Raw genomic sequence first — 22747 nt, 5'->3', positions numbered from 1 at the left:
TATCTCAAAAAAGGGGTGACAGATTCCCTTTAATCAGGACATTGCTCCATTTGGTCTCGTCTTCCAGAAGAGTTGATGAGTAAGTTTTATTGTTTTATCTGGTATCTATTGTACGTTTTGCCTCTTCTTGCTTCCATGACACCTGCTCTTGCAAAATCCTTCCCGAAAATCTCCTTGGAAGCTTTTTAATCCCTACTTAGTAGCTCCTGCTGATCCTTTAGTTTTCTTGGTCTCCTCCCATCCTCCGTCCCTCCCTCTGATGCATTTCTGTCCATGCCACAGCAGCTGGTGCTAGGCTCTCGAAAGCACAGCTGCAAGGAAGAGACAGGTACTGTGCACGCAGTGAGTATGGGGATATCTACACCCTGCTATTCGATACGATAGATCCTCCTAACGATATATCTGTTGCCTGATTACCGGAACAATCTGAGATTTTCTTAGATTTAAGACTAGCTCTTGGTTTACTACATAGAGAAAATAAATCATTGGGATCGACGTGATCGGTAAAACTGACATGGAATTTGGAGCTGTATGTTATCTTAAGACATTGCAATAGCTTTTCTTGCAGTACTATGTCAAACCAGCATAATCACAGCTTGAATGCAGCTGTCGGAATGAGCTCTGTTGGGGTTTTTTTTTGGCGCTGAACTGGTGTGTAATATTTTACAGGGAAAAATGAAAGGCGTACCGAATATTAGGATATTGGGATGTATGACCTGTGCCGCAGAGGGTACACGCTGGTTTATAGCTGAGACGTGTTATATTAATAGATGCGGTGCCATGCAGGGACTGAGCTGCCTGGGATTTGTCTCTTACGTACTGTAAGCTGCCACCCTCCTCCTTCTTCTTTCTTTCCTCTTGGTAAAAATGGTGCAGTCTGATTCCTATCGGGGGGCAGTAGATAACCTTGGATGTCACTGTCTGCAGAGACGATTATAGAATGACTGTGTTAGGTGTTCACTAATGATCCTTTTGTTGATCTCTAAAATAGCAGTGGAGGAGATATTTGCTACCACTAGGGTTACCACGCATTTCGCATCACCGCAATAACTGATACTATTGAGATATGCAGAGGACAGTCTACCGTATTGATTAAAGAAACGATGACAGCAGGTTGTAGGAGGACCTAGAGCTTCATTACCCCATAGACAACACGATTCGATGCCAGACACTTGTAAAGGCAAGTAAAATATAACAATTTATAGCAGTAATGACTATATAGATGTGCACTTCAACAGTAAATTGTGACTAAAGGGTTGCTAAGGTAGTCGTGTTGTAAGGCTGGAGAGTTCTACTAAATTTTGGTGTGTTTCTACATGCCAGAAAAATGAATATAGAGGAAGCAAAACTGAATCCCACATGTACATATCTGTCTGTATCTATCTGTAACCCCCCCCCTCCATGCCTGTATGGAGCTTGTGCACTGGGTGCAGTCATGGGGAACAGAAAAAGGTCTTCACCAAACTGTTTCCACAATACTGCAATTGTCCACAATGTCTTGTGCTGTTGGATTTAAGATTTCCCATAACTGGAACTAAGGAGCCTCGGCCGACCCTGATTACAGCTCATAGCCTCCTCCACCATCTGTACAGTGGGCACAATGCAGTCGGGGGGTAACGTTCTCCTGGAAACACCAAACCCAGACTCCTCCATTAGACGCCAGATAGAGAAGTGTGACCCGTCATTGCACAGAACACATTTCTTCCAGAGTCCAGTCATGGCTTTACATCACTCCATCCAACGCTCGCCATTGTGCTTGGTGATGTATGGCTCAATGCAGCTGCTCAGCCATGAAGCTCCCGGCGAGGGCGCAGTGTTTTTTCTGATTTTAATACCAGAGGAAGTCTGGACTCTGCAGTTATGGAGTCGCTAGAGTGGTGGTGACTTTTCTGCCCTCTTCTCCCCCACTCTGTAACGTTATATTTCGTGACTTAGTTGTTGTGGTTTCTTCCAGTTCTCAATAATATCAATCACGGGTAATGGGGAAGATTTAGGAGGAAGAAATGTCATGAACGGACTTTTTACACTGATGACTCCTATTACAGGACCGTGCTGGTATCAGTGAGCTCTGCACCACCAGAAATTCTGTCCTGTCAGTTAAAGTAGAAGGTCGGTGGGGGCCAGAGTTTATACACTGGGGGTGAAGGCCTAGATGTTATATATTGGGGGCGAGAGGCCAGATGTTATACACTGGGGTAAGGGGCCAGATGTTATATATTGGGGGTGAGGAGCCAGATGTTATATACCGGGGGTGAGAAGCCAGATGTTATACACTGGGGGCGAGGGGCAAGATGTTATACACTGGGGTAAGGGGCCAGATGTTATATATTGGGGGTGAGGAGCCAGATGTTATATACCGGGGGTGAGAAGCCAGATGTTATACACTGGGGGCGAGGAGCCAGATATTATATTTTAGGGGTGAGAGGCCAGATGTTATACACTGTTGTCAAGGGGCTAGATGTTATATATCTGGGGGCAATAGGACTGGTTGAAAAACACTAAGTTGTGCGGTCCAACACTTTTCTTCGTACTGTCTGTCTAGCTATCTAATCTATCATGTATTTATGCATTTAATAGTATTTATCCATACAAATACTCTATTGACTCCAGTGGCTCCAGTGATCTGAATTAAGTCATGTGGCAGTGAGTGTCGTGCTTTACAGTCATCTCATTCTCTCCCGTTGTGAAAGGCTCTTTTATATACACGTACAGTATGGAGCCTTTTGTCGTACTGACATCTCTGCCGCAGTTTTCTTTTACTGAATCTCTGCAGTCACGTTTTTATCGGAACTTGTAATAGTGTTGGATTGGCTCACATTGCGGTTGCCATCAGGACTTGGTGATTATGCTGGGATTTCACTGATTTTTACATCTTGCTTAAAAAAGTCTGAGCAGATACATTCCATATCACAAGTGTAGACCTTTATATAAGTCCTCTAACTATTATAATTGGTCTGGACTTTCCAAAATGACTCTACAGTATGTGAGGAACCACCATTACATCTAATCGGTCACAGACTGTTATGTGGGGCTGACTGATGAACGACTCTTGGGCACTGAAGAGTTGATGATCAGTTGGTAGTGTTAGTGTTAATTCATTTCGTACCATTTATGCAAAAAAAGAGTTTTATTGATCCATTGAAAAGATACGAAAAACACACAATGACTATGAACCGTACATATTTCTAGGTTCAAAACGCATAGGAATTTTGTAAACTTGTGTTTTTTCGTGTCTTCTTTACAAGTATTTTTCACGTGTTCTATTCTCTTTCAAACTGGGATTCGGTGTCCGTGAGAGTTTGAAACTTTTTTTCATCAGTTGAGCTCAACATTTCTTGTTTGTGAAAATTTTTATTACACAGAGATATGTCACAACTTTTAGCTCCAATGGCCCCAAGGAAATGTGGATTGGGTTGGATACCTTACGGGGACTGTCACTTTAGCAGAGCCAGTTGCTTTACAAACTTTGGCTTATGGTTGCACTTTGCGACCACATAAGCGATGTGCCATGATGGTGATTGGAGGTGGCGCAGTAAATGATGGCAGCAAAGGGTCTAAGGCCATGGCTCAACTAATGTGCCTATTTGTGTCTAGCAAGAATTCTAGGCTAACCTAGGTTGAACAGGGGATCCTGGCAGAGCTGGTCCAGACTCACTAGATTGATGAGCAATGGTAAGACAGATTTGGAAACTGCAAAGATTGAAGGTAGATGCTCTTAAGTGACTATGTGGTGGTGGCCTGTCACTGAGACCTTTGTTCCTGTGTTTGAACCAGACCCACAGAGGATTGATAGCATCTTTTATGGATAGCGAGGAGCTTCCAAATTGAGATCCTTGGAGACCCAGTGCAGATGGGGACAGCCAGTCCATACATAAGGGATCCCCAGGCTTACTGACCCAAAACCATTACTGGAGTATAGCAAAGTGTTCAGAACCAAGTTTAATTTTATGAATTATTGTTTAAGCATTTTCTACAGCTGATAAAAAGTCCTGAATAGAAATGCAGTTGAACAGTATTGTAATGTTATTGACCTGCAGATTATCCATATACTGTATGTGCAGGTTGATGACTTTTGGGGACTTAACAGGTTCTCTCTAATCCTGACCAAATCCCTAACTCCATTTGCTGTAATGCAGCCTCAAACCTGCAGGACCCTCTACCATGCTTCACGTTTCCTCCAGACACTCATTATTGTGCTGCTCTCCAGCCCTTTGGCAAACTGTCTGCCTTCTAATACATCAGCCTAGAACACCTGATGCTATTTTTCTGAGCCCCAGTTGCTATATTTTTGTGCAAAGCTGAGTCTCAGGCTTGTTTTCATGTTGGGCTTTTTGGCTACAATTCTTCCATGAAGTCCATTTCCTGGCCCTTCTTCAGAAATGCTTGAACAGCACATCTGGAAACATCAATCTGCTATGAAATCTTACCCTGGGAAAGATCTTGATGATGCAGTATAGCTACCTTGTGTCTTGTTGCTGCTCCCAGTTTCACTATGGTGTTTGATTTGTGACCTGAAACTCTTCCACAACCTCACTTTTGTAGCAGATTTTGGCTGTTCCTCACCCAGTTTTGAGCTTCCTATGCATCTGGCTCACTTAATGATAGTCTTTTGACTCTATATGAAAATGATCATTATCAACTGTCTGGTAAAATTAGTTACTCATTAACCTGACTATAATTCTACAAAATCCCAAACTTTGTGTAAGTGTACCCAGAAGAAATGATGCTGTTTTGAAATAAAAGAGTGGTCACACCAAATACTGATATGACTTAGATTTTTCTTTTTGATCATTTACTTTGCATTTTGTTTATTCATACAAAAACCCAAAGCTTCAATTTTTGAAAATTTTTTTACTTTGCAGCAGTAATTCCATACCTGCTGTGAAGGATGAGGGAGACTCCATTTTGGATTTATGAATTCAGGCCCCATAGCTTATCCAGGGATTTCCCTCCACTCCTGAAATGTGGCCCCCACCCTTGGGAGAAGTACACAATCCCCAAAGAAAGGAACATTTGCCAAATGGCCAGTGAATAAGAAGCCACATCTTAAGGCCTCGTTACACATAACGATGTCCCAGCAATCCCACCAACGATCCGACATGGATGGGATCGCTGGGACATCGTTAGGCTGATCGCTGGTGAGCTGTCACATAGACAGCCCCTCCAGCGATCAGGACCAGCGAGCAAGCTGGTTTCCAACGTAAACAGCGGGTATCCAAGAGCCACGCGGCTCTTAGTTACCCGATGTTTACGTTGGAAACCAGCATCCAGCGTCGCTGATCGCTGGTCTCTCGCTGCCACACCCAGCGATGCGTGCTAGCTAGCGGGACACCAACGATCGAAAAATGGCCCAGGACAATCGTGCACGATCAGCGATACCCGGTAGGGGGGCCGGTCGCTGATCCCCGTCACACACAGTGATACTGCTGGAGAGATCGCTGATGCGTCACAAAATCAGCGATCTCGCTGTGTGTGACGGGGCCCTTAATGAGGCAAGAAGGAGCAGAGCTAGGATCCCCTGCTGTCTTTTGTGGAAGTCTGCTTATTTCAAGGGAGAACTCTAGACTCTTTGGCACCGACATCTTGAGATGGATTATGAAAGTACCGTGAATCTCAGGTTAAGTCCAATGAATCACCAGAAACCTGGAAACCCCCTGCATGCACCCTTGCATCTCATATTGCCCTAGCAGTCCCAGATACCGAGGTATCAAGACTGGCTCTCCATAACCCCTTAGCCGACCTAAGTTTGGGCTCTTTGTATTGGTTCAGCCCCAACGAACCCGTTGAGACATCAGTGGTCCCATTTGGACCTCCCACTAGGAAGTTATGACCCATCCTAGATATTGGGAGTTATTTCAGCCAGGAAATCAAGGGAGGAGACTTCAGTCTAACCCAGAGGGTCGATGGCGAATATGGGAGGGGGCGCGCAAAGGGTTATAAGCTAGCTACACACTTTTAACCCCATCTTTGTTCTGTCATGGAAGCCACGTCACGTTACGTGTGAAGACGGACCAGGAACTAAGGAAGTACCTGTGGACTCATGCGCTCCTCCGGGGCCAACATGCTATAAGAAACGGTAACTTGACTCCTACAAAGGACTGCTAATCCGAACCTGTACCCTACTTTTATCTGTACCTCGGATTGTAATATCTGTAAGGGTATGTGCACACGTTGCGGATTTTGATGCGGATCCGCAGCGGTTTTTGCTACGTGGATTTGCATCAAATCCACATTGTAGTGCACAGGCAATGTTAGTCTGTGGTAAATGAAGAACCGCTGTGCACATGCTGCCGAAAAATCCACGCAGATTTGCAGCGGCTTTATTTTTCGCAGCATGTCAATTCTTTTTGCGTTTTACAATCTCTCTCTCTCTCCTCCACAACCATGAGGGAGAAAATGTACAGATCCAAAATCCGCACAAGAAAAACGCATTACAATCCACAGGAAAACCGCATGAAATCAGCAAGCGTTTTCACCTGCAGTTTCTGCCAAGAGATGCAGATTTTATGCAGATAATTCCGCAGACTAATCTGCAACGTGTGCACATACCCTAATATCTGTATATATTTGTGGTTTCTAGTGTGCCCTTCAGCAATTAAAATATCAATTAATATTGGGCTTCTCTTTTATCTCGAAACCTGATTTCCCACGTCCGTGAGTCTGGCTAGTACTTCTACGCTACCTGGCAGAGGCTTAGCTAGGGTTTCGGTTCAGGGGGGGGGCGAAACTTCTGAGTGGGCCCCTAACTAGGTAACTTTGATTACAACTTGGTGACGCACCTAATAGTGGATGTAGGAGATGACAGCGCTGTTACTGAAAATAATCTCTATATAAATACCAACATGGATATTACCGCAATATGGTCAGTGGTAAATACCAGTCCTACAAAACATATGTGATTACTGCACAGGTATAGTTGGTGTCTTACCACTGACGTTCTTTCTGATAGAATCGGTCACTTTTCACGTCTTTTCCATCTGGCCCAGACCAACATGACAACTCCTCCAGCCAGGACTCGGCTACAGAGAATACAACAAAGACACGTTTCACTTCTCATATTCCAGCCCCATCACCATGTATCCCCAACCTGCACAAACCCCTCATCCTGCTGATACCCCAATGCTGAGCCGCTGCTGCTGTCTGTGTCCCTATTACTGCAGCTGATACCCCAATACTTAGCCGTTGCAGCCGTATGTGTCCTCATTACTGCACCTGATACCCCAATACTGAGCCACTGCTGCCGTATGTGTCCCTATTACTGCACCTGATACCCAATACTGAGCCTCTGCTGCCGTATGTGTCCTTATTACTGCACCTGATACCCCAATACTGAGCCTCTGCTGCCGTATGTGTGCCTATTACTGCACCTGATACCCCAATACTGAGCCACTGCTGCCGTATGTGTCCCTAGTTCTGCACCTGATACCCCAATACTGAGCCTCTGCTGCCGTATGTGTCCCTATTACTGCACCTGATACCCAATACTGAGCCTCTGCTGCCGTATGTGTCCTTATTACTGCACCTGATACCCAATACTGAGCCTCTGCTGCCGTATGTGTCCTTATTACTGCACCTGATACCCCAATACTGAGCCACTGCTGCCGTATGTGTCCTTATTACTGCACCTGATACCCAATACTGAGCCTCTGCTGCCGTATGTGTCCTTATTACTGCACCTGATACCCCAATACTGAGCCTCTGCTGCCGTATGTGTGCCTATTACTGCACCTGATACCCCAATACTGAGCCACTGCTGCCGTATGTGTCCCTATTACTGCACCTGATACCCCAATACTGAGCCTCTGCTGCCGTATGTGTCCCTATTACTGCACCTGATACCCCCTATGCACACACGGCTCTGCTCTGTACACGCTGTACACATGCGGCTCCGCTCCGTACACCTTGTACACACCTGGCTCCGCTCTGTACACCTTGTACACAAACAGCTCTGCTCCGCACACCCTGTACACACGCGGCTCTGCTCTGTACACCCCGTACACACACGGCTCTGCTCTGTACACCCCGTACACACACGGCTCTGGTCTGTACATCCCGTACACACTTGGCTCCGCTCCGTACACAAAGAGCTCTGCTCACCCCATGCACACACGGCTCCGCTCCTCCGTACACCTCATACATGCATATCTCTGCTCCGTACACCTTCTACACACGCGGCTCCGCTCTGTACACCTCATACACACACAGCTCTGCTACATCCACCCTGTAAACCCCTCCTGACCCCACACATACTTACCTCATCCAGCACCATGACAACAGCACAGCAGAGCCCTGTGTAGAAGCCCCTGATCATGTGACCCCATGACTCCGCCCCTCCTGTGACCTCATCACAGGTCCTGTGCACACAGGAAAGCTCAGGACGACGTTGCTGGCTTGTGAAGTGGGAGGCCCACTGCTGGCATCGGGGACCCCCGCCTCTTTCCCAGGGGCCTATAGCGGCTGGGCTGCAGAGTAGAGAGATCGATTCTCCCTGTTCTGCCGCAGAATGTAACTGTATGGGCACGCTGTGCACGCTGATACAGTTACAGTAGCGTAGCTCAGTGGGCCCCTCAGAGCTCGGGGCCCGGGGCGACCGCCCCCTCTGACCCCCGGTAGCTATGCTACTGCTACCTGGGGTTGGTTTCTGACCCAATATAAGCTTGTTAACGGACCAGGTTTATATCTAACAAGGAACTGGTGGCAGCATACCGTTCTGGTGTTATTGGGGGATCCTGGCAGTGACAGATCGGAGGTTTATATATATATATATATATATATATATATATATATATATATTCCCAGCCTGGGACTGGTGATATATATATACCGTCCTCAGTGTGCCCCGATATTCAGTACGTGACAGGGCAGCCTCTCCGGCGACTACTTATCCTAGGTGCAGTTCCCTGACTGACCTGAGGGTAATGGGGGTGCTAGAGAGCTGCGACTGTGTAATCTCCGTCACAGATTGGTGACGAAGGGGTGATATCCGTATCCCCCCGGTCCCATCGTGTGTGTGTCATTTTCCTTACACCTGCCTAAAACTTTTGCACAAAACTGTGTCTATTCTGTATTGCTATTGGCATTTTTGAGAAGGTAGAAACTAGCTAGAAATGGTTTGTTTGAATGCACCACTCGTTTCCTTAACTTGTACAGTATGAGAACTCTTGGTTATTGGAGTAACATGATTCCTCTTGAGTGGCAGACCTCCGTGTTGTGTTCCTTGTCCAGTGGGGGTCTCTTACATAACGCCCAGAGGAAGTTTAGATTAAGAATAAAATGTTGAGGAATGTGAATTGAAGAGGAGAAAGATTTTGTATTTTTAGTAGAGCATCTTAAAATTCTGTAGTTCCTTTAATACTCAGTGGGAGCATTTTTTTTGCTATGTATCCACTGGTGTCGGAGGAAGTTTGGGGCATAAGGGATAATACATTTGTCAGATAGTAAAGATGGTTGAATGTCTCAGCTGTCAGCAATTGGGAAAAATAAGGCAAAGAACTATGAGACTGAATTCTTTTATGAAAATGTGGTTCTTAGAGGGTTATTCCTATTTGATAAAGTGATGATAGCTGAATATTAGGTGCCAGAGTGACATAGACTACCTGGCAACATAGAGAGAAGACAGCTGTAATTTTCAGACATGTCAACTTACCTGATTTTACCTGCAGTCAACCTATTTTTAGTTTTGCTCTTCCGATGAACCCAGTGATACATAATTGCCAGCAGGGGATGTAGCTGCCAGTACATAGATGACTTCATTTCCTGCCAGGCTCGGCTTAGTCTTAGTAATGCCAGTGCAGGATGTCATCTTCCAGGAGTTGTGCACAATCAGCGCAGGAGCCATGCCTGATCTGTCCAGACATATTGTAGCATCTCTGAGCTGGCATACAGCTATTGGGAGAGAATGGAATAGGTGGTCGAGGCTCTGTAAAGAAGAAATGCTCCATACCCTCGTGAATGCTCTTCCTGTACTAGGTGTGTAAATAAGGTACAGGGCATATAGGTAAGCACTGTTAGGATTTACACTCTCAGATAGACCTTAGATAGTATTTACACAGGTAATGCAGTTTGGTCCAAACAGGTGCAGTTTTATTGCTTTCATAAAACTCCAAGGGATTAAAAGTTCACTCAGCAGGACACTTATGTTAGTGCAGGCTCACCCAAACAGATTACAGTCCTTTCTCCCAGAGCAAACTTCATACACAGAAGAGGCACAATCACACCAGTCCCGGTATCCCCTCCAGCCTGTTCCTCTGCAGCTCCCAAGGCCAAACAGAAGTGTTCAACACAATGCACACTAAACAGGCTGCATGTCTGGACTCGAACCCAGCAGCTTTTGTGCACCAGGCAGCAGTTCTTACCTCTGAGCTTTTTCAGCTCATTGAATAGTTCCTTGCTAACCCAGATACTATTACCTGTGTTGTCCCTGATTGTCTCCACCCCGAGTTCCTGATTGGCTGCATCCTGTAAACTCCTGATTGAACACCCTGCTTAAACCTGGCATTGCACTTCCTTCTTTGCGAGATTATTGAGCTTCCAGCCTTTAGTCAAGCTCTCTTTCCAACTGATGTTTGGTCCAAACTACATCTCTGGCAAAAATTAAGAGACCACCACATCAAAACCCTGTAATGGGCAGCCCATTTTCCAGACTTTAACCCCATTGTAAACCTCTGGAATGTAATCAAGAGGATGATGGATAGTCATAAGCCATCAAACAAAGAAGAACTGCTTCAAATTTTCCACCAGAAGCAGTGTGAAAGACTGGTGGCAAGCATGCCAACATGCATGAAAGCTGTTTTCTCCTTCGTCTCATTGGGGGACACAGGTACTGTGGGTGTATGCTACTGCCGCCTGGAGGCTGACACTAAGTGAACAAAAAAAGGCTAGCTCCTCCTCCGCTACATACACCCTCGCCCCGATTGCAGGCGGAACTCAGTTTTTTGCTTAGTGTCTCTGGAGGCACACGTGTCTAGTTTTCTCCAGACTTCTTTTTTCCATGAAGATAAGACAGGTGCGACGGATCCTATTGAAAGGGACCGATCTCCCCAAACTATCAATGGGCGAGCACGTGTTGAGTATCGTCTCCACGTATCCTTTCCCGCACCGAGGGACATATCTGGGTTTTTTTCCCCAGACTTCTATCTTTGTTTTTTATTTTTATGAAGATAAGACAGGGGCAACGGATCCTATTGAAAGGGTCCGATTTCCCCAAACCAACAACGGGCGAGCACGTGCGAGTGTCCCTCCACGTATCCTCTCCCGCGACGTGGGACACGATGCCAGACTTAGCCCTGTTCAACCCTAAGTATTGAAACCATGGGCTTGCACAGAGGCACAAGACTAGTCTGTGCGGCCCCCACTGCTCCACCAACGCTAGACGGCGGTGCTGCAAGGCGGCGAACGGTCCCTCTCCTCACCCCCTGAAGGGATTAGACTGAGTTAAGGTGCCTGCACGTCTAGAAATTAACCCCATCACCTCTACCTGGGTGCTGGATCCGGAGTCAGGTATGGAGGGCTGGGGAGGGTCCTGCGGCAGCGTTCCGGTCCACTGAAGCTCCAGGTGTCTTAGGAAGTGTAGGGCAATCCTCCTTCTCCCTCCTGCCTCCTTTCGCCAGGCGTGGACGCTGGGTTCCGGCGACGGGAGGCCGTGCGCGCGCCCCCTCTTCCCGTGGGGCGGACGGGCATGCATGCAAAATTTAGCCCTCGGCTTCGACCGTGCTAGGCCGCGGGCGGAAGGCCCGCCCCCGGCGTGACGTCATTTCCGGCACCGCCCCACGGGCTAGGGCGGACGCCAAACAAATTGAGCCCCTGGCATCATTGCAGGGTAGGCCGCGACTCGGAGAGGAACGTCCCGGCCTGCCCAGAGGAAAGGAACGCAGGGCAGAGCAGCGCAGCAGAGGCAGCGGCAGGAGCACGTGGGGACTCAAGATGGGGTAAATGTGACCCCGACCCTAGAGGAGCGCTATAGGCGATTAAAGGTGATTTTTTGTCCTCCCTTCCCTTCAACCCTCATATAAATTAGACCTGGCAGCAAAATGTCCGGAGAAGGTAAATCGCACACGTTCCTTTATGCCGCATGCATTTCTTGTGGGGTAGGTTTCCACCAGCGCACAGCCAAAAAGTTATGTGAAGCCTGTGACTCCGAACGTGCCCAGGAGCCCTCCCCTGCGACAGAGCCCAGGGGTCCGAATCCCCCAGAATGGGCCTTGTTGCTTTCCCGGTCATTGGCATCTCTGACAAGAGCGAGCGAGACCCTTCAGGCTCCAGATAGGGACAGAGATGGCGGTTCGCCTGCCTGGGAGCGATCATCCGCCTCACAAGAGCCTCCGGCCTTCAGGGGTTGCAGTCATTCTACACAGGTGCATAGAAAGAGAACCCACACGGCGTCTCCGGGCCCATCCAGTGCTTTGGCATCCGTGAGTGCGGCGTCTCGTTCACCGTTACTACTATCCGGGAGCAAGCAGAGTTCAGATTATGACGCAGATGAGCCCTTGGACCTAGATGCGCCAGGGTGTCGGGAGATGGTTGACAGTCTCATTGAAGCTGTCATTCAGATTTTGGGTATCGAGGATGATGTCTCTCTGGCCTCAGGTCATAAGGTGTCCTTTAAGAGGGCCAAGCGACCGCATAGAGTATTTGGCACTCACCCAGAGTTCGAGGACATAGTACAGCGTCACAGGGAGCGGCCGGAGAGGCGTTTCTCGGGCCAGAAAACGCTGGAAGCAAGGTATCAGTTTGCACCGGAGCTCTGTAAGAAATGGGCGGAATCCCCGGTGGTGGATCCACCAGTGTCACGATTGGCTTCAAAATCTTTGTTATCAGTACCTAGTGTTTCTTCCATTAAAAACCCCACGGATCGGCTCATAGAGAGGTTGGCCCGCTCGGTGTATGAGGCGTCAGGTTCAGCGCTCTCTCCCTCATTCGCAGCAACATGGGTAGCCAAGGCCATGATGTCATGGTCAGAATCATTAAATAAAGTCTTGCAGGATAGGGACCTGCCGACGGAAGTATCAGAGGTAGCGAGTCAGATTGCGATGGCAGGTGATTACCTGATCAATGCTTCCTTAGACGCTGCTAATTGCGCGGCACTAGCGGCAGCTAATGCAATCGCCATTAGGAGGGCTCTATGGTTAAGGATGTGGCGGGCCGATTCGATTTCCAATAAATCCTTGACTTCCCTGTCTTATCAAGGTAGCCGCCTATTTGGGGAAAAATTAGACCAACTCATCTCTGATGCTATAGGGGGAAAAAGCAGTTTTCTCCCACAGCAGAAAATCAAACCGCCGTTTCGTCAGCCTTAGGCGCGGTTTCGGGCTTTTCGTAACTCCGGATGGATGGCAGCGGCCAGTTCCGCCGCTCCAGTTCGCTACAACCAAGACAAGGATCGACAGGTCACATATAGAGCCCACCCGCTGGGCAGGATGTGGGCTCGCCAGCCCAGGTCGAGGGGAGCCAGATCCCAAAGATCCTCAGCTAAATGACTCAGGGCAGCCGTTACCCGAAAACGACAGGGTGGGCGGCTGTCTACTTCGGTTCTGCCACGTCTGGGTCGCGGTGGCACGTGACACATGGGTGGCGGAATTAGTGTCGTCTGGGTACAAGATAGAATTTGTCAAGTATCCCCCAAAATGATTTTTTCTTTCCCGGCTTCCCAAGGTGGAAGCCCGGGCAGAGGCATTGCTGGGAGCCATCAAGGTACTCCAGCGCAACGGAGTCATTATTCCCGTACCAGACTGCGAGAGGACTCGGGGTTTTTACTCCAATCTGTTCGCTGTCCCCAAAAAAGACGGGACAGTCAGACCGGTACTGGACCTAAAGCTCCTGAACAGGTTCATCAGGATCAAACATTTTTGAATGGAATCTCTCCATTCGGTTTTAGCGGCCATGGAGCAGGGGGAATACTTGGCCTCGATAGATGCCCAGGATGCCTATCTGCACATCCCTATTTTTCCTCCACATCAGAGGTTCCTACGTTTTGCCATCAATGGCCGGTATTTCCAGTTTGTAGCACTGCCCTTCAGGCTGGCTACCGCCCCCAGGGTGTTCACAAAGGCAATGGCAGTCGTCATGGCCATTCTACACTCTCGGGGCATAGTTGTCTTGCCGAACTTAGATGACCTCTTGGTGAAAGGCCCTTCATTTCGGGCATGTGAAGAGAATGTCAGCATCGTGCTGGATACCCTATCCCGCCTAGGATGGTTGGTCAACAGGAAGAAGTCATCCCTTGTCCCAGCCCAGAAGATTTCTTTCTTAGAAATGATTTTCGACACCTCCCGAGGGTTGGTAATTCTCCCTCAGGACAAGGCTCTAGCACTCCGGCAGGGAGTCCGGAAACTGCAGCAGCCAGTCCCTCACACCATTCGGTTCGGGATGAGGGTAGCGGCAATGGAAGCAATTCCGTTTGCCCAATTTCATCTTCGTCCCCTGCAGCACGCTCTCTTGAAAGTCAGGGACAAGAGCACATTCACGCTCAATCATCGGTGCCGGTTTTCTTCTCAGGTCAGACACTCACTACAGTGGTGGACGAGCAGTTCCTCCCTTCTTCAGGGGGAGCCTTTCCCCCCAGATCAATGGTTGGTGGTCACAACCGACGCGAGTCTCCTCGGCTGGGGAGCGGTTTTTCATCACCACACAGTTCAGGGGCAATGGTCACAACAGGAGGCATGCCTCCAGATCAACTTGTTGGAGATACGAGCAGTGCGGCTGGCGCTGCAACATTTCCAGCACTTTCTAGCAGGATGTCCTGTCCGGATTCAATCGGACAATGCCACGGCGGTGGCTTACGTGAATCATCAAGGGGGCACATGCAGCAGGGCAACCATGCGTGAAGTAGAACACGTACTTCGCTAGGCCGAGAGGATCCATTCGGTAATTTCAGCAGGCCACATACCGGGCATGGAAAATTGGGCGGCGGACTTCCTCAGGGTGTCGTGTCTGAGGAATGGGCTCTGCACCCCGAGGTATTCCAGCAGATTTGCCAACGGTGGGGAACACCGGATGTTGATCTGATGGCCTCCAGGGTGAACACCAAGGTGCCCACGTTTGTCGCTCGGTCTCGGGACCCACGAGCGATCGCCGTGGATGCGTTGGTTCTACCATGGAACCAGTTTCACCTTCCATACTTGTTTCCCCCGCTACCACTACTTCCGAGGGTCATCAAGAAAATCAAAACAGAGGGGGTTCCAGCAATTCTGCTGGCCCCAGACTGGCCCCGTCGGGCATGGTACGCGGATCTAGTGCAGCTCCTTGCAGACGTTCCATGGCGTCTGCCAGAACGACCAGACTTACTGTCGCAGGGGCCGATCTGCCACCCGAACTCAGGGGCCCTGTGTTTGACGGCATGGCCGTTGAATCTGGGATTCTGACCCAGGCGGGGTTTGGGCGGAAAGTGGTCACTACGATGGTTAGCACCCGGAAACCTACCTCGGCAAAGATTTACCATCACACTTGGAAGGTCTTCTTTAGTTGGTGTCGAAATCGCGGGGCTGCTCCACTAATTTTTTCTACTCCCAACATCTTGGCTTTTCTTCAGTCAGGCCTAGACTCAGGCTTGGTCCCGAACTCCCTTAGGAGACAGATATCGGCCTTGTCTGTCCTCTTCCAGAGAAAAATCGCTACTAATATGCAGGTGAAGACCTTTATCCAGGGGGTCTCACATTTGTTAGAGCGCCCCTAGACTCCTGGGACCTTAACCTGGTCCTGAGTGTCCTGCAGGAAGCTTCGTTTGAGCCATTACGAGAAATTTCGTTGTCGTACCTTTCCAGGAAGGTGGTATTCTTGGTAGCCATAACTTCCATTAGGCTGGTCTCGGAGTTGGCGGCCCTGTCATGCCGAGCTCCGTTTCTCGTTTTTTCAAGGATAAAGTGGTTCTAAGGCCAGCTCCCCCCTTTCTGCCGAAGGTCGTGTCTTCATTTCACATTAATGAGGATATCGTCTTGCCTTCATTTTGTCCAGCGCCGGTACATCATGTGGAAAAAGCACTTCACACATTAGACCTAGTGAGAGCACTCAGAAGGTACGTGTCGCGGACGGCACCCTTTCGCCAGACGGATATGCTGTTCGTGCTCCCCAAAGGGCGCAGGAAGGGACTCGCAGCCTCAAAGTCGACCATAGCCAGATGGATCCGTCTAACTATTCAAGAGGCCTACCATTTTAGAGGCACTCCGATTCCAGCAGGGATCGGGGCGCATTCTACTCGGGCAGTGGGCGCCTCTTGGGCGCTTCGGCACCAGGCTTCGGCGGAGCAGGTATGCAAGGCAGCAGCCTTGTCCAGCCTGCACACATTTTCTAAACATTACAATGTGCATACTCAGGCTTCGGCAGATGCGAGCCAGGGTAGAAGAGTTCTCCAAGCAGTGGCGCACCTTTAGACAAGAGGTGCATGTGGCTTGGATCGGTGAGTCAATCTCCCACCCAGGGACTGCTTTAGGACGTCCCACAGTACCTGTGGCCCCCAATGAGACGAAGGAGAAACATGGATTTTTGTGAGTACTCACCGTAAAATCCTTTTCTCCGAGATGCTCATTGGGGGACACAGCACCCACCCTGCAACTTGGCTCTTGCTTATTTAATTAATATATTTTTTGTTGAAATTAGGGTGGGCCTTTTCCAGACATATTGTATTCTGCATTAAGGCTGATTTATTTTGTGTTCTCATACTGCTGTTGCACTAAACTGAGTTCCGCCCGCAATCAGGGCGAGGGTGTATGTGGCGGAGGAGGAGCTAACCTATTTTGTTCACTTTGTGTCAGCCTCCAGGCGGCAGTAGCATACACCCACAGTACCTGTGTCCTCCAATGAGCGTCTCGGAGAAAGGGATTTTACGGTGAGTACTCACAAAAATCCATGTTTTAAAAATCATGGTTAGTCCACAAAATATTGTTTTCTGAACTCTTCCTGAGTTAAAACATTGGTATTGTTGTTTCTAAATGATTATGAACTTGTTTTCTTTGCATTATTTGAGGTCTGAAAGCACTGTGGTTTTTTTAAATTCTGACCATTTCTCCTTTTCAGAAAAAAAAACAAAATTTATTGCTTGGAAATTCGGAGACATGTAGTCAGAAGTTTGTAGACTAAAATATCAATTTACATTTTACTCAAAAATATACCTATAAAGAGAAAAATCAGACAAACTGAACATTTGGAAGTGGTCTCTTAATTTTTGCCAGAGCTGTAAATTGCTGTTCCCGTGTGTCGACCTCTAGCTAACTCCTGACTACACAACTTGCTTATCCTCGAAACTATAGAGCTGTTCCCGTGTACCAACCTCTGGCTAACTCCTGCAAGTGCGGCCCATAGTGATTGCAATACCACTATTTAACTCAGGTCAGTTCATAACACTGCAGCTTCCACACAGTTCTCTGTAGTTCCCACAAACAGACTGCTCAGTTTTCCTAGCTGACCATGCAGTCCTCATTCAGAGGGAGACTCTGGAACATCTCTCTCTCAGAAACTGCTCACAATTTGGCTGGTCATTCACCAGCATACTGCCACACCTAGTGAACACAGGCACTGGTTCTAGTAAAAAGCTATACAGGTGCATTTAATCAAATCCTGCAGAGCTAGAACTTCACCATGTCTTACCTGGCTCTGCAACACCACATATATGTGACACTGAGTCACTACTTAAAGACAAGCCGTGAAGCAGGGTAGTCAGGAGACTTGACTTCTGATACCAAGACAGAGGTGTATCAAGGTTTTCTGGCACCCGGGACAAGAATTCAGTTTGGTGGCCCTCCCCTCAGCACACATGCGATTTGCACACTTAGTCATGTACCGACAAGCTGATCTCCCTAATGCTCTCAATGTTCAGTGAAAAACTGAGAGAAGCAGAAAGGGAAGCTCGTTGTCACATGACCGTAAGTATGAAAGTCACATATGAGTGAAGTGTCCATGTGATGACTACTGGAACCTGCAGAGCTGAATCCTGACATTGCAGGCCTCTGAATTCTCACAACAAATGCACTGTACACTTTCAGCATTCTCCCTTGCCGGTGGACAGTAATATCAGCACAAGTATGTGATTTGTATACTTCTGGCCACATTCCAACTAGACGTGCCCGGCCTCGCTCAGTTCATTTTCATTGAGTGAGGCCATACATATCTATTCAGCATGTGACTGCATGTATGTAAATCGCCGGCACGAGAGAATCCTGACACCATTCACTGAGCACTGTGAGAATTCAGAAGTCTGCAGTCACAAAGAATGACTGCAGACTCATCACAAACCTAGATAACCCCTTTAATGCTCCTAACATAAATAAAAATAAGAGAATTAGTCAGTATCACAAATAACATTTACATCGAGGTACCTTTATAGATGACATCATCTCTGGAGTCATTCTCCTTCTTTTCTTCATCTTGTCCAGACCCCATGATGAGTTTTCTCATCCACAGCTCGTCTCTGCAGACATCCACGGTCAGTGATCGGTGTGTCAGGAAACGATGAGCCGAACAGAGCACAGCCTTTCCCCCTGTCAGTGTACAGGGACAACGAGTGACTCGATTCAGGTACAAAGGGAAACCCCTAACAGCGGTTGTCCCAATTCTCCTGTCGGTGCGTGCATGCGCTGATATCCTGACTGGGCGTCCTGTCACTCACCGTCAGCGTTGTCAGTGGGGACCAGGTACGTAGTTGTCGGCAGTCTCTGTTAGCGGCTCATTTTGGCCCGCTCTGGCAGTTGGTTTATTCGCAGAAGCCCTGACACTGCCCTCCTGCATGCTGCACATTCCCGCGGCAACCAACTGATTTTCTGGGCGCTGTTGCCCTTTTATCTTAGCCATGCCCCCTACTCCTAGGTGCCGAGGTCGGTCCGGGGCTTTAAGCTTCCTAGCTTCCCCCATGAAACCTGGGTGACAGCCCCGACAGTTCCGGACCCATCACGGAGTAGGAAGGCCTGGTCCAGGTCTTCTCCTTACATTCTCCCACTCTTTGTGCTCGTCATTCCACGAGCGAGAGTTCCTGCAGTAAGCACTGACATTCTCCCATTCCTTGAACAATTTGTCGCCAAACAAAATGATTCTTATCATACCGGTTAGGGGGCTTTCCTGCTGTCTTACGTTCAGAATGTCGTAAATTAGCAGTTTCCTTCAAATCCAGTTGAGCAGTTGAATCAGGTTGAACTGACGGGGGGGCGGGGACACGCCCAGTTCCGGTGAAGCAGCCATTTCAGGAAATTCAGAAGCTCCAGGGGTTTTGGATATTAGCTCTCCTTTCGGCCTCACTATCGGTAGCCTCGGATATTCTTCTTCACTATTGCTATGAAATAAGGGAGGGCTCTCAGCAATACTGTGTTTTTCTTCTTCTAAAACAGGATCCCTGGACACGCAGGGGCTGAGCATGTTTCAGTGTACCGTGCGAGTGGGGGCATCTTCTTCACCCTCAGGCTGGACTTCGTAGACAGGTCCTTCAGAACTGACCCGCCGCTTTACCCGGTATAGTGTTTTTTCCCATTGATAGTCAAGTTTATCTCGAGGGCGCTTCTCTCGTACCAACACCCGGTCTCCAGCCTGTAGAGCTGTCCCTCATAGAGGAATTTTCTCAGAATGCTCCAACTCTTGAGACCGGGTCTGTACCAGGCGATGTAGTGTTTGCAGCCGATGGCGATGTTCTCATACCCAGGTGGACATCCCCGTCCGTGGGTAGTCCTCCTCTGGATCCAGCTCTGTGATCTCTTTGCCTGTTGTGCTGAAGAGAAGGGTGTAAGAGGTGTACCCTGTGGTGCGATGTACGTGGTTGTTGTATACCCACACCAGTTCTGCTACGAATTCATGCCAGCATATATTACGATCTTCCTCCCGCGTTCTCATCTGAATGAAAGTCTGGTTGAATCGTTCACACGCTCCATTACCCTGTGGATGATAGGGCGTCATTCGAGACCACAATTTGGTGCATACGATGTAGTTCCTCCATCACTCGTCCTAGAAAACAGGCCCCCTGGTTCGAGTGTATCGTCTTCGGACAGCCGTACACCTGGATAAAGTTTTTACAGATGACATAGGCCGCGGACTGCAGTTTGGTCTAAGGTAGGAGTCACAACGGCAAATTTGGTGAAATGATCCACCATTACCAAGCAATGTTCATACCCTTGATGGGCCGGCCCAATTGTCAAATAGTCGATAATCAAGACCTCCAATGGGGCTCAGGTCACAAAAGTTTGCGTGGGGGCCCTTTGTTCCGGGGGTTTGGACAATACACACCTTCTACAATGTTGACACACTTCTTCTATCTTCGTCCTCAGTAAGGGATGATAAACTAATTTCTGTAGTCATTGATAGGTCTTCTCTTGACCGAAATGTGCTCCTTTTTCGTGTGCTTCCACGGCCACTTTGTGCAACAGGGCCTCGGGAACCACCACCTGCCAAGTGATGGATAGGGCTCGCTGTAGTTGCATTTTCCTGAACAACAGTCCATTCTTTAGGTGTAATCTCTCCCTTTGTCGCAGAATTTGTAGGGCCCCAGGAGACAGGGCCTCCCTCTCATTCCTGCTAGGCAGATGTTTGCGGGCCACCCACTGCTGAATTTGTGCAAGCTCTCCATTTTCCTGTTGAATCCGCACCCACTCATCCCAAGTCTGTCCCAATACATCTTCCTGGGGATCCACTTGCACCTGTTCCTGCATGGCTGCCAACATCCTGGCAGGACTCCAGAACCCAGGGACCTCTTCAGCCTCAAGTTCTTCTTCTCGGCTAGGACCAGGCTTCTCATGTGTCACTGTTGACAACGCATCCGCTTGAGTGTTTTCAGCTCCCCTTCTGTAGGTGATCTTATACCTGTATTTAGCCATTCTTGCCACCCACTGTTGTTCCAGGGCCCCTAACTAGGCGTTTTCCAGGTGGGCCAGTGGGTTCTTGTCGGTGCGCACCAGAACTTCAGACCCCGACAGGTATGCCGAAAACTTCTCCGTCATGGCTCACACTAGCGCCAGCAACTCCAACTTGAACGAACTGTAGTTGTCCGGATTCCGTTCGGATTCATGAAGAGAACGACTCGCGTAAGCAGTCACTCGCTCCTTCCCATCCTGAACCTACGACAACACAGTTCTTAGTCTATGCAAGCTTCCATCAGTATGTAGAATGAAGGGCTGAGAGAAATCAGTGTAGGCCAGGATGGATGCTTCTGTTAAAGCCACTTTCAAGGCTTAAAATGCTTTCTCCTGCCGTTCTCACCACTGGATTACCTGTTTTTTGGCTGCAGACGGAACTCCTCTCAGTAGCTCTAATAACGGATTCACGATGCGAGTGAAGTCTTTCACGAACCCTCGAAAGTACCCGGTTATTCCCAGAAAAGCCCGGACATCCTTGACAGTCTTCGGGGTGGGCCAATCTTGCACTGCTGCAATCTTTCCACAAGACAGACGTACTCCTTCTGCAGAAACCATGTGTCCTAGGTATTCAATTTGAGTGCGGAACAAATGGCACTTGGACGGTTTTAGTTTTAGTCCATGTCTCTGGAGCCAGCTCAGTACTTGCTCCACATTCTACAGATGTTCTTCGAACGTGGAGGCATAGACAATTATATCATCTAGATAGATCAAAGTCGCTTCGAAATTCTGGTCACCCAAGCACCTCTCCATCAGTCGCTGAAAAGTTCCAGGAGCATTGGCCAGCCCGAATGGCATTCTATTAAACTCAAACAGGCCCAAAGGTAGTATGAAGGCTGTCTTGGCTCGGTCGTGTTCGGACATCAGCACTTGCCAATAACCACTGGCCAGATCTAGGGTAGAGAAGTATCTCGCTCGTCCCAGGGCAGATAAGGACTCTTCAATCCGAGGTAGCGGGTACAAATCCCGCACAGTGCAGGCATTTAACTTGCGATAGTCTACACAAAATATCAGAGTGCCGTCTTTTTTTCATACTAGGACTATAGGAGCAGCTCATGGGACTTCCCGGATAACACCATTCTGTAACATCTGTGAGAGCATTCCCTTCACCTCCTGTTCTTGCTCACGCAAGTGCGCCTCACTTCCAACTTCTGCAAAAGTCATGTGTGGGTTCACACGCAAGCGCTTCCGCAGGACCTGTTTCAGCAGCGCATCTGTCAACCCGGTCACTAACTGATCATGCAGCACCACGTCAATCGATCCTACCCCCACACCGTCTTTCTGGGATATGGCAGCGTGTATTTCCTGCAATACGTTCATGAACTGTGTCACCATCTCCCCCTCTTTTTGAATCCGGCTAAACAGTCGCATGCGCAGCTCTCCTACATCTGTGGGGTCCCCATGTGATTCCTCCAGTATACATAGCACCTTGTCAAGCGTATCCCGCTGTCTGGGGGGCTGTAGCATCACTAAATCCCCTGCCTCCCCTTCCACTTCCAAGGCCATCATGGTGACCTTCGCCTGTAGGGCGGGTATTATAGAGTGCATTCTCATCATCCCTTTAATACGTTCAGTCCAGCTCCACAACTTGGTGTTACTCCCATTAAATTTAGATAGGTTGTTTAACATTGCCCCCAGAGAAATGCTGGACCTAGGGCTCTCCCCAGATGCTTGGTTTGCCCCCTCCGTGCCAGTAGACTGCATCCTGCTGAATACGCCAAGTGTGAGCAGGTACTAACATGCAGTAACGGGTCGGATATACTCCTCACAGGCAGAAAGCAGGAATACAGTATAAAGGGACACACGGGACGTAATCCAGGGGAAACGAGTGTGAAGAATAGGGAAGGAAGTTCAATATTAGCAAAGTTATCAGTCAGACGACTTCAGAATGCAGTTAGTTCAGTATGTGGACGTTGGCGCCAAAGCAGTGA

General features: G+C 48.6%; 1 protein-coding gene across 3 annotated transcripts in view; it reads left to right on the top strand.

Moving 5' to 3' along the window:
• The first annotated feature begins 241 nt into the window (after positions 1-241).
• The window catches only part of LOC141085425 (cell adhesion molecule CEACAM16-like), a 74353-nt gene continuing 51847 nt past the window's right edge, over positions 242-22747 (top strand). Inside the window, exons 1-2 of one of the 3 annotated variants that reach the window (XM_073570784.1) lie at positions 257-342; positions 16746-16819. In XM_073570784.1, the coding sequence (XP_073426885.1) occupies positions 274-342; positions 16746-16819 (143 nt within the window). In that variant the 5' untranslated portion in view covers positions 257-273. Of the gene's footprint in view, positions 343-16745; positions 16820-22747 lie in introns of all 3 variants that reach the window. The other 2 variants (XR_012231299.1, XR_012231297.1) reach the window with 2 other exon arrangements.

The sequence above is a fragment of the Dendrobates tinctorius genome, unplaced genomic scaffold (assembly GCF_039654945.1).
Source record: "Dendrobates tinctorius isolate UK_male_01 unplaced genomic scaffold, ASM3965494v1 ptg000028l, whole genome shotgun sequence".
Lineage (NCBI taxonomy): Eukaryota > Metazoa > Chordata > Amphibia > Anura > Dendrobatidae > Dendrobates > Dendrobates tinctorius.
Note: the sequence above shows the minus strand (reverse complement) of the source record. Positions and strands in the feature narration are given on the sequence as shown.